Source organism: Lampris incognitus, chromosome 12, assembly GCF_029633865.1.
Source record: "Lampris incognitus isolate fLamInc1 chromosome 12, fLamInc1.hap2, whole genome shotgun sequence".
Lineage (NCBI taxonomy): Eukaryota > Metazoa > Chordata > Actinopteri > Lampriformes > Lampridae > Lampris > Lampris incognitus.
The window spans coordinates 16,750,968-16,766,514 of NC_079222.1; the positions used below are offsets into that span (position 1 = coordinate 16,750,968).

Below are 15,547 nucleotides of genomic sequence, written 5' to 3' on the forward strand. Positions count from 1 at the left end.
TTTACTCCCCAGCATGAAGGAAGCCTTTTTGCATGACACCATCAGTCCCGAGTTAAATGTAAAACTGTATTGCAAAAACTAGAAGCTGGGTGAGAGTGACTTTAACACTCCGTTAGTGCTTGCCCCCTAACAAAGTCAGAGACCCTCATAACGCATGTTGAACGCTGCTACTCTGCTACTACCACAAATGAGCTTTAGGCAAACACGGCGGTAGAGCGTCTCGCTGTTTTTTTGTGTGTGAAGCTTTTGTGTGCAGCAGAATATGCATTTTGATCGAATACATATGGAGAAAGGAGAAATATAGAGCGGGTGAGAGAAAGAGCAGCCAGCTTGAGGTGGGGTTATAAGGGATGTTCTCCTTCTCAGGACATAAAGTCATGGCTTTTTAAGAACATGCTACACGGCCCAGGCTACCTACAGTACGACACTACAACAATAACAACACCCCACTTACGACCAGCAAGCTACAAGTAAACCCTGTGTACATGGGAGTATGTATATTTGTGTGTTTGTGTGTGTTTTGCTTCCAGAGGGATAGGCTCACGTGTGTGTGCGTGTGTGTGCATGTGTGTGTGTGTGTGTGTGTGTGTGCGTGTAAGAGAGGGAGTCTCCAGCAGCCTCTCGTGCAGTTAGTAATCCTGGCTTGGCTCAGTAAAGCATGAGTCAGAGGGGTGATGATGTCACATGAAGTCTGGAGACGTTTTGGCAAAGCACCCAATCGGGAAAGGGCCAGCAGGCTGGGGTGGAAGAAAGCGGAGACCACACGGGGCTGATTGACAGGGGCTAAAACTGCTGCCGGTCCGCTGCTCATCAGCTGTCAGTGTTCAGCTGTGTCTCGATGTCGACCCGGCAGATTGGACACTTCCTGCTGGTGGCCAGCCATTGGTCCACACAGCCTTGGTGGAAGAGGTGCATGCAGGGCAATCTCCTAGAGAGAGAGAGCGAGACAGAGAGGGAGAGGTGGGCAAGGGAGAAAGAGCGAGAGAGAAAGAGAGAGATGGGGGTGAGGGAGAAGGAGAGGGGGGCGAGAGAGAGAGAGAGAGAGAGAGAGAGAGAGAGAGAGAGAGAGAGAGAGAGAGAGAGAGGGGGCGAGTGAGAAAGAGAGAGAGCGAGAGAGAAAGAGAGGGGGACGAGGGAGAAAGAGGGGGTGAGAGAAAGAAAGAGAGAGAAAGGAGGAGAGTTCAATCTTTTGACTGCTCATTCAACTCCTGGAGCAGTAATGTCCAGTTTGACACAGTTGTGTCAGCAGTGAACTTCTTATAACACTTGGGAGTTAATTTTGTCCTCTCTAGCAGGCTTGTGTTCGGCCAACAATCCCGTGCCCCTCTCAGACAGCTGTGACTGCTTATCATGCAAACTGACTTCACCCCTAATGCCAAAACACGTGCTCTCTCGCCCCTGCAGTGTGCACTTGTTCATTCCTCAAACATCATGGGAAAAAGAGAAATAGTTTGGTGAAAAATGTTTGTCATAAAACTGACTAGCAGTATTAAAGCAAGCCCAGTTTGTGCTTGCATGCCATCCTCTGCAGTTGAATGACCTCTGACCTTTACCTGTAATAATTATAGCCAGTCATCTTAGTTATATTGACGCTGATATTTGATAAGAAATTTCCTAGATAAAACTTCAGTCACATTTTATAGCCATAAAATATCCATAATAAATGATCCATGTACACGAAAGAACAGTAAATATTCAGTTAACGATTGTGCATGAGTGGAAGATATTTTAGCAAGGTTTTACCTGCTTAACAGATATTGAGGGGCAGAAGCACCGAAACACTTATCCAAGTCGTATAAAAAGTACTGAAACTCAGTTTTTTTTTTGGATTTTTTTAAATTTTGATTTTGATATACTTTATTAATCCCCGTGGGAAAATTCTTCTCTGCATGTCACCCATCCTAGCTGTGTAGCTTGGAGCAGTGGGCAGCCGCCGTGCAGCGCCCGGGGACCAACTCCAGTTCGTCTTGCCATGCCTCGTTCAGGGGCACAGACAGGAGCATTAACCCTAACATACATGTCTTTGTGATGGTGGGGGAAACTGGAGCACCCGGGGGAAACCCACCCCAGTCACGGGAAGAACATGCAAACTCCACACAGAGGATGACCTGGGATGACCCCCCCCCTAAGGTTGGACAACACCGGGGTTCGAACCCAGGACGTTCTTGCTGTGAGGTGACAGCACTAACTACTGCACTACTGTGCTGCCAATTGCTGCAATCTTTGCATACAACTAACACACAAATGAGATGACATGGAGAGAAAGAGTGAAAGGGAGCATCTATTATATTGGGATTCATTTTGGAGTCTCAGCCACTGATCCACAAGCTCGGCCTATGCCAATGAAAGTAGCATTGACTCTCAAAGGGGATGTTATTGAGGCCAGAACCTCATCAATTTGACTTCCTACCTCCGCTGAATCCTGTTTAATGCCCCCAGGGCAGAGGCTGAGGCTTACGGGGCCAAGACTTTGGAGGTCAAGATTAAAACAGGACAAAACTCGTTCCCACCACCATGAATAACTGGCATTCCTGTTAGGAACACCAGTTATGCCCTGTTTGTCTGTTGGTAAGCTACTGTAAAAATCTTGTTCAGTTTCTTTCCTCTGGTAGGTGTGCGTATGAGTATCACAGTAAATTTTCTACAAGACAAAGAATGCGTTGTGTGTGGTATGTTATAAAAGTCACACAATACATCTAATACCATAAGATGTTTACAACCAACATCGGGGTGGCAATAACTTGGATCAGATTCTACGAACCCAGCACCTACAAGATCAAAATCTTCAGTATTATATCACAAAATCTCGATTGGGCCAGAACTGAAAGTGATTATTTTCTGACATGGATGTAAAAATAGATATATGATATTGACTTGGAAATGTTGATGTCATGCCAATAACTGATATACAAACAAATTTAAAGCTAAAAAAAATGCAATATAGGATTTATAGGATTTAATTCTACTTTTAGGTCATCACAGAAAGGTGAATCAGTTTATCTGGACACAACGTTTGGTGGGAGAAACGTTTCATCGCTCATCTAATCCTAACCCTAAACCTAAACCTAACCCTAACCCTAACCTCTTCAGTCTAAACTGACTGCAGGTATAACTAGAGTTACAATGGCCATGTGTGCTATTCACAGAGGGTTGGAGAATGTTTGCAATCACAGCATTGTAAGATGGCGACAGATGTACTCTTAGCCCCCCCCCCCCACTCGGTTCAGGGATGGTCGTTCCCTCTTCACATAGATGGCCTCTTTGACTCCCCATTCAAACCAGCGTTCCTCCCTATCAAGGATGTGAATATCCTCATACTTGAAAGAGTGGCCACTGGCCTGTAGGTGGATATAGACTGCAGAGTCCTGGCCTGACGTGTTAGCTCTCCTGTGTTGTGCCATCCTCTTGGCCAGTGTCTGTTCGGTTTCTCCGATGTACAAGTCATGGCAATCCTGGCACTTAACAGCGTAAACTATATTGCCCTGTTTGTGCTGGGGGACCCGATCCTTGGGGTGGACCAATTTCTGGCGCGGCGTGTTTTGGGGTTTGAAAGCAACTGGGATGCGGTATTTGGAAAATATGCGTCCCAACTGTTCCAACACTCCCGCCACTTACGGAATGACCCCTGGTTTACGCTTAGGCAGCTGTGGTCCTTCGCCTCTCTTCGATCAGCTGGTGCACTGTTTGGCTGTCTTCCTGGCTTTGACAAATGCCCAGTTAGGATAACCACACTTAACCAGGGCCTGTCTAATGTGGGATTTCTCCCCTTCCCCAGCTGCTGTGTCAGTGGGGATGTTGTCACCACATACTTGGTGGTAGAGAAAGGTGGTTCACCTTTATGTGATTTCCTTACCTGGATTATTGAGCATGTGTAAAGGTACGTTTAGGTCATCATCACCCATGGTTGTTATTTGACTGTAGACTACAGGTACTTAGCATCATCATGCTGCCCCAGACACTAGCCTAAGTCGGCCTGACAGATGGGCTTGCTATATGTATCTAAGATAACCTCTTACCTGACATCCTCTCCATCCTCCAGCATGGATAAACAGATGGTGCATTTTTCATCTACATCTGTCTCCTCCTCAGCCTCCTCCTCCCCAATTTTCAGCTCCAGAGGCTTCCTCTGTTAACCAATCAGATGGCATAAAAGGAGACGCTGAGGTCGAATCACAGCCATATTTTTTTTGTGTGGCTCAAATACAGTAAATATCATGTAAATTTGTGCATGTACATATCAAAGCCATACATTATCCAAGGATTTGCTTTTTCATAGTTTCAGACCACATGTAATTCTATTTTGATCCTATTTTTATTTGACCTATTGGTGTTTTACTGTCACCTGACTGTCCCCCCTACCTTTTTGTATTTGTGTGGAAAGGTGAATCTCTCTATGGTTGTTTGAACAGCTCCTCTGCTAACACTACCAAGACGGTCCTCCAGCTGCAAGAGCTCCTACACCAAAGCAGTTCATATAATTAGAACAGAATAGAATAGAATATATTATAATGTAATAGAATAGAATAGAATAGAATAGAGTAGAATAGACATTATAACATGTCAACAACTCAACATGTTTCTATTCTACAGAAGTCACATTACAAATTTAAAGCCCTCAGACAGAATGCAAATGAACTGCACTTATTCATCAAGGAATATCTACCTCATAGCTTTCTCGCACAGCCGTGGCATGTCGAGAAGGGTTTAGGCCCTGCAAAGCCAGAAGGTGAAGCTGGGGGTAGGGGTAGTTTCTGATCTCATGTACAACCTAGTTAAGACAAAATAGAAGTCATCATCACAACATAAAAAGGACTGACTCAGCGACTGTAAAGTTGACCAAGCCATCAAAATAAGCAACAGCAAAGATGGGAAACAATAACAGGAAACAAACCCAACATCAGCAAGGACAGACTGCGACAAACGTACCACTTGTGCAGAGGAAGTGCTACGTGGGAAGTGATGCATTCTGGGAGAGGCCAGGTAATGCTGATAGTGCTGCGGAAGCTGCTGGAGCTGGTACTGGTGGTGGGGGAGGCCAGCATCCACACTGAGATCCCTGTAGGCACAAGAACAGGCATGTGAATGAACAACACCACCCACATCCGGCAGACAGAGTGTGTCAGAGAGAGAGAGAGAGAGAGACAGAGAGAGAGAGAGAGAGAAGCATAATTACTCATCTCTACAGGCCCCTTTTTAATATCCAATGGTGACTCACCAGTCTGTGCCCTCGGCCAGGTAACGTGGATGCTGAGATATTGGCTGGGGGACATGGAGGGGAGGAGAGTACTCGTAGCCCGTACGCAGCCGGTGAGGGTTCAGAGGGACACGCTCCTGGTTCCTTCTGTACGGAGCATAATAATGGGATGTAAATAAGGACAAGTTTTCAAGATGTTTTTTAATCGGTTTTCAATCACATTTTTTGAGAAACAGTCAGTCTGGCTTGCGCCAGCTGAGATAAAAGGGAGCCGTGAAAACGCCCATCCCTGTACATGCACAGGTGCCAGCTCTGTGGGTGCTAAGGAGCATTGAACAACCCCAAAATATTTGCCACCCACCTATTCCCTCCACCTAACGGCAAAATAAAGTTAAAAATAAATATGCTCGGACAAATCACAGACATTGCTGAGTAGCAGACTATCTATTAAGAACTGGAATTGAGATTGGTTGTATTTCAGCTGTCAAATAAAATGCAACATACACATGATGCGTGATTTGGACTTTGTGACTTCACCAAATATGTGACCATATTATACACCTTCCAGTTTTACTTAAACATTTGACAAGCATCTGACTGCCGGCTTTCAATTGTGCAACTTGTGTGCAGTGATTAACATTCAAAACTATATAAAAACATTTTTTTTATCCCCCCCCCCCCTTTTTTTCTCCCCAGTTGTACCCAGCCAATTACCCCACTCTTCCGAGTTGTCCTAGTCGCTGCTCCACCCCCTCTGCCGATCCGGGGAGGGCTGCAGACTACCACAGGCCTCCTCTGATACATGTGGAGTCGCCAGCCGCTTCTTTTCACCTGACAGGAGTTTCACCAGGGGGATGTAGCGCGTGGGAGGATCACGCTATCCCCCCCCCTAGTTCACCCTCCCCCCTGAATAGGCACCCCGACCAACTAGAGGAGGCACTAGTGCAGCGACCAGGACACATACCCACATCCAGCTTCCCACCTGCAGACACGAACAATTGTCTGTAGGGATGCCCGACCAAGCCGGAGGTAACACAGGGATTTGAACCGGCGATCCCTGTGTTGGTAGGCAACGGAATAGACCCCACCCGGACGCCCCTTGGTCTCGAGTTTTAATGTGCAGAGCAGTTGCCTATACATAAAAAAGCCTCAATTTATTTTCATGACAGTAGTTAAACTTTGTAATCTGGATATGGAGAAAAATACAAGCTATATGCTCTTTTATGTCTGTCCTTTCAGATAAGGACCCACAATCATTCCCCTGTGTTAGTGGTTTTCTGTGTGCAGTCGCAGGTCTACCTAGAGTGTGGTGAAATCCTGCGGTGCTGTGCCTCCAGAAGCTGCTGCTGGATGAGGTATTGCTGGTGTAAGGCCTGAGGTAGAAATGGAGGCCCTGGCACATCCTGGAACTGTGGGGGTGATGGCAGGGCAGTGAGGGGCGGATGGTGTGCTGGGGGCAGGTGGGTGGCCAAGCCTGTCTGTGGGGGTTGGCTGGCATGTCCTAGAGGGAACTCAGCTGAAATAGGTGCCTGAGGAGCACCCAGGTGAAAGTGTCGGCAGGAGGTAGCATGGCTGTGTTGATGCCTGGTGAAGTGTGCTCCTACAGGGAATAAACGCAACTGATAAGAGCTGAGAAACCGCAGACCGCCAACTTGGAAAATCTGTGGTTGCTTGCAAACAACAGAGAGACCCGGACAAGCCAGAGACAAGTACATACAAAGACAGATAAATGCACAAACAATACATGAACTATAAGACATTTTTATTTATTCATTTATTTTGGATTTTCTCCCCAATTGTATCTGGCCAATTACCCTACTCTTCCGAGCCATTCTGATCTCTGTTCCACCCCCTCTGCCGATCCGGGGAGGGTTTGCAGACTACCACGTGCCTCCTCTGATACATGTGGAGTCACCAACCGCTTCTTTTCACCTGACAGTGAGGAGTTTCACCAGGGGGACGTAGTGCGTGGGAGGATCACGCTATCCCCCCCCCCCCCAGATCCCACTCTCCCTGAACAGGCGCCCCGACCAACCAGAGGAGGCGCTAGTGCAGCGACCAGGACACATACCCACATCCGGCTTCCCACCCGCAGACATGGTCAGTTGTGTCTGTAGGGACGCCCGACCAAGCCAGAGGTTACACGGGGATTCGAACCTGCGATCTCCATGTTGGTAGGCAACGGAATAGACTGCCACGCCACCCGGACACCCCAAGATAAGACAATTTCGCCCTTTGTCTCCATCATACACACAAGCATACGTAATAGGTAAATAGAAAACCCATCAATCAAACCACAAGCATTCCTTAACACAGAGAGAGCACAGGCAGAAAAAAAAGCGCCCTCACACAAGAGAGAACACGAGACAGACGAAAAAACAGATGGAGATCACAGACGTGGAGACCCCTGTGGAGCTTTCCCTAAAAGCACCAGACGGACCATGTCCAACTGGTCGGCCTCATGACTTGCCGCAGGTTAATTCGAGAAGATGGGTCTCCATTAACAAACAGGGGTGATTCAGTGAAGATTTACTCTAAAGCAGCTACATTAAATTGTCTTCGGTCCCTTGCTAGCTAATGGGATGGATTTGGTGTGCCGTCTCGGTGTCAACGTAATGGATTTAAAACATGTAGATTTGTCATCCATTGTGCTATCAGAGCTCTTCAATCACCACCACCTGATTGGCCCTGACCTACAGTGAGTCAACCATTTGGTATTTTGATGAGAAATAATTATTTGCTCCTTGAAATGTTTCCCTTGCCTCTTGTGATGATCACTTTTTACGTTCACTCAAATTACTCGTGATTTAGATCATTATTATCAAGACCGGCATTGAAACGAATCGCACAGTTTATTTACTGTATTATCTAGATCCTTAGCATACATGTCTTCTTATCATGCAGCCTGGAAATAGCCAGGCCCAGCAGTCGCCAAGGAAGGCTCATGCGGTTAATTTAGTTCTCCTCTGTCTCTGGCAAACTGTAGGGGGACATAAACCCCCCCCCCACCTCCCCCCTGGGTTTAGATCATTTCTGTCTATATCAGAGGAAGAAGAGACAGGAGGCTCCTACTGTCCTGCTGAATCAGCATGCTACTGGGTTTAAGCCAAACGATCAATACCCATTTCTCCAAGTTCAGAAGAGGGAGGGCTGGTGGAATGAAGTGAGGGAAGAGGGGGAGTGGTGGGTGGGGGAGAGCCAGCTGCTCCTTAAAACCCTGTTATAGCCCCCCAGCTGTCTGGGCCAGGGAATAGACACCAGACCCTTGGGGGGGGGGGGTCTCAGACAAGTGTGCATCCTTGTGTTAAAAGTCCGGGCCGGGGTACTGTGCCTCCCAGTCCCCTGAGAAAGTGCACATCAATGCAGGGCTGTATGTGTATTACAGGAATCACTGGACAAATTAAATATAAAGGCCTCAGTTTAAACATTACATTTCATAACCTCTTTTTTAAATACATCTCCCTGTGTCATGGTTGTGCATAAGAATATTTGTGTATCCAACATGGCAGTGTTCTTGGTTGTTTTTGTTTTTTTGTGGTCTGTACTGGTTATAGCCTTGGGACAGAATAACCTCAGTGAACCCGAGCAACCACTGACTGGGGGAAGTAGAGCAGAAATAGCCGACTTCTGGATTGGAGGGTCAGTGACTATAAATCAGTTTTGAATAAAGCGCAGCCGTGACCCCGATAAGACAATGGTGAGTGTGATACTTGGAATAAATACCAAATAACCTGGGTAGGCCATAGCATTATATGTGCATTTATATTTGACACAGAGCAGTGCAGCAGCCATGGTATTATTATTGAGTCTGATTTACAGGCATAAACCTCCTGACTGACGCAATTCAGCCCCCCTTCCTTCACCCCCCCCAACCTTCCCATAGATCCGCTACACCAGCATCCCCTCCCCCACGTTGTGGCTGCAGCATGTCTCCGACTGTCTGACAGGCCTATAAGCCCCGCCCACCTGCGGCTGCTGCAGTCTGATGTTAAACCGATCTCTCTTATCCCCCCACCCCCCCTCCCGGCCTCTATCACTGCAACCTTATAATCACAGCTCCTACTCGCTTCCATAATCCTGCCTATTGCCCGAGATGCTCCATGTTGCTCAAATAAAAGGATGGTGATGCTGGGAGGGGGACAGAAAAGTGATGTGAAGGTGGGCTGCAGCGCTGCAGCATTCACAGAACCTTGAATGAGTATCCATTATAAGATCTTTTATAGTTCAACCCATTTTTTTGTGTTCCTATGCTCTTTAATGAACAGGGGAGTTGGGGAAATGTGAGTGCCTGACACCCAGATAGATACACCTTGTTTTAGTATACGTATAGTTTATGGAGAATAGCAAGGACCAAATCCTATGGTACAGATTGTCAATCTCTTGGGCTCTCAAAGTCTTGATTCTCCTTATTTTTAAATGTTGTTGTACCGAAGGTGGCCCATTACACCACGCATTTCAGACTTGTTCTTGAATCCACATTTTACATTTAAACCCCAAAGACAAACTTCTACAACCAAGTGTCATGAAAACCCAGAACTCAGCAAAAACATTTGTGATTTCAATGCAAACACTTCTTGTAGATAGAGGCGCATAAAATTCTTAGTAGGAACCTAAATTAAAATTATCTCATACCACTTGAAAACTGTATATTTCTATTACAACTTGGTTTTAGTTGTACTATTGTGGTAAGACAAAATAGCCAGACAAGGTCAAGAAATTCTTGATATCGTAATATGAAAGAAAAATTATCAGCAATGTGCTGCTTTAAAAACAAATTTATCACTGAGTTTATCGTCTACCTCAGTTTCAAAGCTTTATTTGAAAAAAATTCCAATCAAGAGGAATAAAGGAAACAAGAGTACCTGCAGCTGTATTGTGGTCCTGTGTTTAGTGATCTCAGGCTTACACAAATATTCCTAACAATGAGCAAATAGGGGCACTGAAATTATACCATTCCCTATGGAAATCAGAAATGATCTGATTCTGATTAATGCCAGATGGGCAAAGACTACAATGGAACATCTTGGAAAATAAAACCCAACATTACCTATAAAGATATTAAGAGTTCCATCTCCTACATGTGATGACGAGGGACTTCAAAGTGCTTTTTCAGTCTCACAAAACAAAAATGGAGCTAGATAGGGTCTACCGCAAAGTGTACCCAGAGCTGACTCAAACACAACTGGTTAGATACCTGTGAGTGATAGAAAGGATAAAACTACTCGAGAACTAAATATCATCTCACTGAGGGGACCCGACGAGAAGAACATAAAAAGATTGTGCATTGACTGGGACGTAATGACATTTTTAAATAAATCATAAGGCTAATGTGTTTCGGTGAAAACCTTTCCCCCCCCAACATGGGTGAGCAATATGGCCACCCCAATGTACAAGGATCAGTACCTTGAAGTGCCCCTGTAAAAGACAGCTGAGAGATGAGTACACATATAGTTGGGTAACTGCTTTAGTGACAGCACGGTGTTGAGGGAAGAGGGGGCATACATGGAAATCAGCAAAAAGCACACTGAAGGTTAGGAAAAATACTACAGTCTTTATTTGAAAATATTAATATGTGTGGCACTGTGCGATAATAATAATGATAATAATAATATAATCATAATATAGCCTATATAACCATAATTCCATGCAAATAAAGACCAAAAGCAAGGCCCAACCATGCTTTCTGTAGGGTTAACAGAACAGAAGCAGCATCCAATGAGTGTACAGCAGGACATCTCTACACAAAGATTACATTGGAATCTGCTGTTCAAAGTGGAAAAAACAAAAGTATAAAATGACCATGCATTAGGATCTAATACAAGAACATAAGGTAGAAAACCACAACCAAAGAATAAAGACATTTTGATTCTAAAAGGACTTCTACAGCAGTGCAGGATATACACATCCCTGTAAAATGGATAGCATTCTAGGAGTATCTGGAAAAAGACTAAAAGGTGGCTGTGCATGGCAGTGGATCAAAGGGGATTTTTTTGATGGCAAGATGATTTAGGCCTAAACCTCGCCAACACTGCAATTAGCTAAATTGACTCAATTCAACTAGCAGGAACAAAGGCTTGCAGACATGGATAGGATTATTACCGGCCATTTACACAGGACTCGAACAGGTGCAGTGGACCATCAAAGGTGAAAATAACTGAGCACAAATTACTGTTATGTTTGTTATTGCAGTTACAGTGGTGTGAAAAAGTGTTTGCCCCCTAAACCTAGTAACTGGTTGAGCCACCCTTAGCAGCAACAACTGCAATCAAGCGTTTGCGATAACTGGTAATGAGGCTTTTACAGCGCTGTGGAGGAATTTTGGCCCACTCATCTTTGCAGAATTGTTGTAATTCAGCCACATTGGAGGGTTTTCGAGCATGAACTGCCTTTTTAAGGTCATGCCACAGCATCTCAATCGGATTCAGGTCAGGACTTTGACTAGGCCACTCCAAAGTCTTCATTTTGTTTTTCTTAAGCCATTCAGAGGTGGACTTGCTGGTGTGTTTTGGATCATCCTGCTGCAGAACCCAAGTGCGCTTCAGCTTGAGGTCACGAACAGATGGCCGGACATTCTTCTTCAAGATTTTTTGGTAGACAGCAGAATTCATGGTTCCATTTACCACAGCAAGTCTTCCAGGTCCTGAAGCAGCAAAACAGCCCCAGACCATCACACTACCACCACCATATTTTACTGTTGGTAGGATGTTCCTTTTCTGAAATGCTGTGTTACTTTTACGCCAGATGTAATGGGACACACACCTTCCAAAAAGTTCAACTTTTGTCTCGTCAGTCCACAGAGTATTTTCCCAAAAGTCTTGGGGCTCATCAAGATGTTTTCTGGCAAAACTGAGACGAGCCTTTATGCTCTTTTTGCTCAGCAGTGGTCTTGGAACTCTGCCATGCAGGCCATTTTTGCCCAGTCTCTTTCTTATGGTGGAGTCATGAACACTGACCTTAACTGAGGCAAGTGAGGCCTGCAGTTCTTTGGATGTTGTTGTGGGGTCTTTTGTGACCTCTTGGATGAGTAGTCGCTGCGCTCTTGGGGTAATTTTGGTTGGCCGGCCACTCCTGGGAAGGTTCACCACTGTTCCATGTTTTCGCCATTTGTGGATAATGGCTCTCACTGTGGTTCGCTGGAGTCCCAAAGCTTTAGAAATGGCTTTATAACCTTTTCCTGACTGATAGATCTCAATTACTTTGTTTCTCATTTGTTCCTGAATTTCTTTGGATCGCAGCATGATGTCTAGCTTTTGAGGATCTTTTGGTCTACTTCACTTTGTCAGGCAGGTCCTATTTAAGTGATTTCTTGATTGAGAGAGGTGTGGCAGTAATCAGGCCTGTGTGTGGCTAGAGAAATTGAACTCAGCTTTCCAAAGATGTGATAAACCACAGTTAATTTATGTTTTAACAGGGGGGGGCAATCACTTTTTCCACACAGGGCCATGTAGGTTTGGATTTTTCTTTTCCCTTAATAATAAAAACCTTCACTAAAAAACTGCATTTTGTGTTTACTTGTGTTACCTTTGTCTAATATCTAAATTAGTTTGATGATCTGAAACATTTAAGTGTGACAAACATGCAAAAAAATAAGAAATCTGGAAGGGGGCAAACACTTTTTCACACCACTGTATTTGCCAATTGACTTTATTAGGGTAATATAATTTTCGTGGAGAATGATTAATTCAAGGTTTCAAAAAAGTTAACCATGCAATTGCTTTAATAAAGATGATGGCTGGTACAATGCACCTTTGCAAAGGGGATGAAGACACTATCCAAAAAGAGTTCGATCAAGCATGGCTGTAATCGAATCAAGGGTCAAAATGTATCCACTTTACAGAAATTTACAGCAGAATGTAGTTTGTCCACACTGAATGGTAAAATCACAATGACATTCTGTAGTAAGATCTAGTGCTACAATGGGTTATTTACTAAAGAGCAACATGACAGTTTAAATAAAGACAAACTGTTTTCTACAGAAGGTGTTATTCTTTAGTCTGTTACACAGAAGGATACGGTATGAGTGGGAACTCAGTTTTAATGCCAATGTCGTCTTCAGATGGAAAGAGGAAATGAGGAAGAAGGGGTTCACAATACAGCTAGATGCAGAGAACAGGCAGAGGCTACGGCAGACAGCAGCAGATGATCGTTAGCTACACAATGGAGGGGGACAAAGGTCTGAGAAATGCGGAATGTAGAGCCAGCCTCGATACTATGGAACAGGAAAAAAGAACACAAATAAAAGCACAATGAAATCATTGGTGCTACTGCATGTATTTTAACAATGCACGTCATATCGTTATTACATAATCAGCACAGATAGCCTGCTGCAATGGAGGGTGTTATTTTGTCCAATTTTCAACAGTGTTTGTGTTTGCGATCAAGCAAAAATAAAATGGAGGACCAATGAGCGTGCAGTACGATCGACTGTTTCCCATTTTATTTAGTAGCCACATTAAAAAGGACTACAAGGATACCAAAGCACTGTCATCTTAGTCAATTTTTGAATAGCCATAAACCCATGTAGTCCCCCAAGGCTTGGTTACAATCAAATGGACTGTCTGTCTTAAAGATATTTTGATTAACAGCAAATCATAAAGCTAATCCAATCGTGTGCAAATCTCTTCAGTGGGAAATAAGGAGATGGGGCTCATTACTAATTGCGTACACACACACACACACACACACACACACACACACACACACACACACACACACAACCTAAAAAAAATCATGTTGTCAAACCAGCTACGGCTACATCTGCTTGCTTAGCCTGATCACGAACACAAAAAAAAAAAGGACCAACGTTAGGCAGGCGTAAACTAACAAATTTGGCCTGTTTAGTGTGGTATCGGTCAGTGGCAGTGATTTCACATGTATTATTTTGCAAACGCAGCCAATCAGCACACAATGAAAATAACAACGAACGAGACTGCGCTAGCCGCGGAGCAGAGCCGAGCCGAGCCGAGCGCTAACAGGAGCCGCCAGTCGACTTTGACGACTACAATGGTTTGATGCACTTAAGGCAATACAGATCGCTGGACAAGGATGGAGAACTCATTAGATACGACTCTAATCAAATAAAAACACACCTTGCCACACAAGCACGGTTTCAACCTGCTCGGTTTTTGGTTATCAAGCGCGTCGTTACCGTTAGCGAGACGGCTATGTAGGCTAGGCTAGCCTCTCGTTTATCGCTGGCTTACGGTTTTATTTGCTAGCAAATGTCAACGCTCATGTTTACGTTTCCTGTGGGCGTCGAAAAGACCGCTGGGTCCCCTACAGATTAAAGAAAATAAATAACCATACCTCTGTTTCTAACCGAGCCGAAGACGGGAAGAACCAAATATCCAACATGTACTAACACCATCCTGGATCCTTTGTTGTTTGGGCAGCCTGTGAGACAGATGGTCCATGGAAATGGTCCTCTCCTGTCCCAGCACATTCAAACAGGACAGGCTGCTCAGCTGCCCTGCAGACAAAGGCGGAGTAAACCAATCAGCGAGCACCTCCTCTTAAGAGACTTATTACTGTGACACTGGCTACAGCCAATGAGCTCCGAACCGGGCTGCTCATCCAATGTGTGTTACAAAGAGGAGAACGTGTGTGTTTTGGACAGCCCCTTGACTCAATCAAGTGACACACAGAAAGCCATTAAGGAAAATAACCCAATGATCGGTCACAGGTCATATAATTCATTATTATATGTATTATAGCTATTATTTATTTGGCTTAGTACACGCACTGAACAGTTGTCTCGTTGCACATAGTTTGTATAATGAGTTGTATGTATATTTGTGTTATGAGTTGTGGTTCTGGAATAACAGAAATAAACAATATTATTCACGTTACAGCAGTTGCACTATGAAATACACTACTACAGCAATAGAACAGAAATAATTAGATCCTTGTAAGTAAATCACCAAATTTAGTTAGGCTACAACCAATCATTCATCTTACATTACAGGCCACATAGCAATCAAATAACATTAGCCACTCCTAAACATTAGTCTAACAGTAGCTAACAAATGTGTTCTCTGAACTCTAACAAGATATAAACTAATCTAGTTTAACTCTACCTAACTGCACATGTTCTTCATGGGCAGCGCCATTGTTATCCCCAATAACAGGTCCAATAACTGTAGCTAGCGTTAGCTTATTTTAGTTAGGTTCATTCCCATCTAACGTTGCACAAATCAACAGAAATGCTGCAGTACTTGCCTCTCGATGGACGCACACTTCGACAAGCAATGTCCAAACAAACGCTCATTCACTATTTCTCGTTACTAATTCTTAGCTAGTTGTAGAACTTTGGGCTAATAACTACTGGTCGGCACTCGTATGTCTTCTCCAAAC

At 44.4% G+C, this 15,547-nt stretch overlaps 1 protein-coding gene across 2 annotated transcripts; it reads right to left on the reverse strand.

The window, feature by feature from the left end:
* Window positions 1-810: 810 nt before the first annotated feature.
* On the reverse strand, window positions 811-15,547 carry ark2ca (arkadia (RNF111) C-terminal like ring finger ubiquitin ligase 2Ca). 2 transcript variants are annotated; one of them, XM_056290855.1, is made up of 9 exons: window positions 15,413-15,547; window positions 14,501-14,663; window positions 6,494-6,794; window positions 5,216-5,341; window positions 4,927-5,056; window positions 4,664-4,768; window positions 4,360-4,455; window positions 4,017-4,126; window positions 811-928 (listed from the first exon to the last, which is right to left on the reverse strand). In XM_056290855.1, the coding sequence occupies exons 2-9, from the start codon at window positions 14,634-14,636 to the stop codon at window positions 811-813; spliced, it is 1,122 nt and encodes a 373-aa protein (XP_056146830.1). In that variant the 5' UTR covers window positions 14,637-14,663; window positions 15,413-15,547. The 2 variants fall into 2 exon arrangements, with proteins under 2 accessions (XP_056146830.1, XP_056146829.1); XM_056290854.1 differs by lacking the exons at window positions 811-928; window positions 4,017-4,126; window positions 4,360-4,455; ... (3 more) ...; window positions 6,494-6,794; window positions 15,413-15,547 and adding an exon at window positions 10,751-13,403 and having other exon boundaries at window positions 14,501-14,639.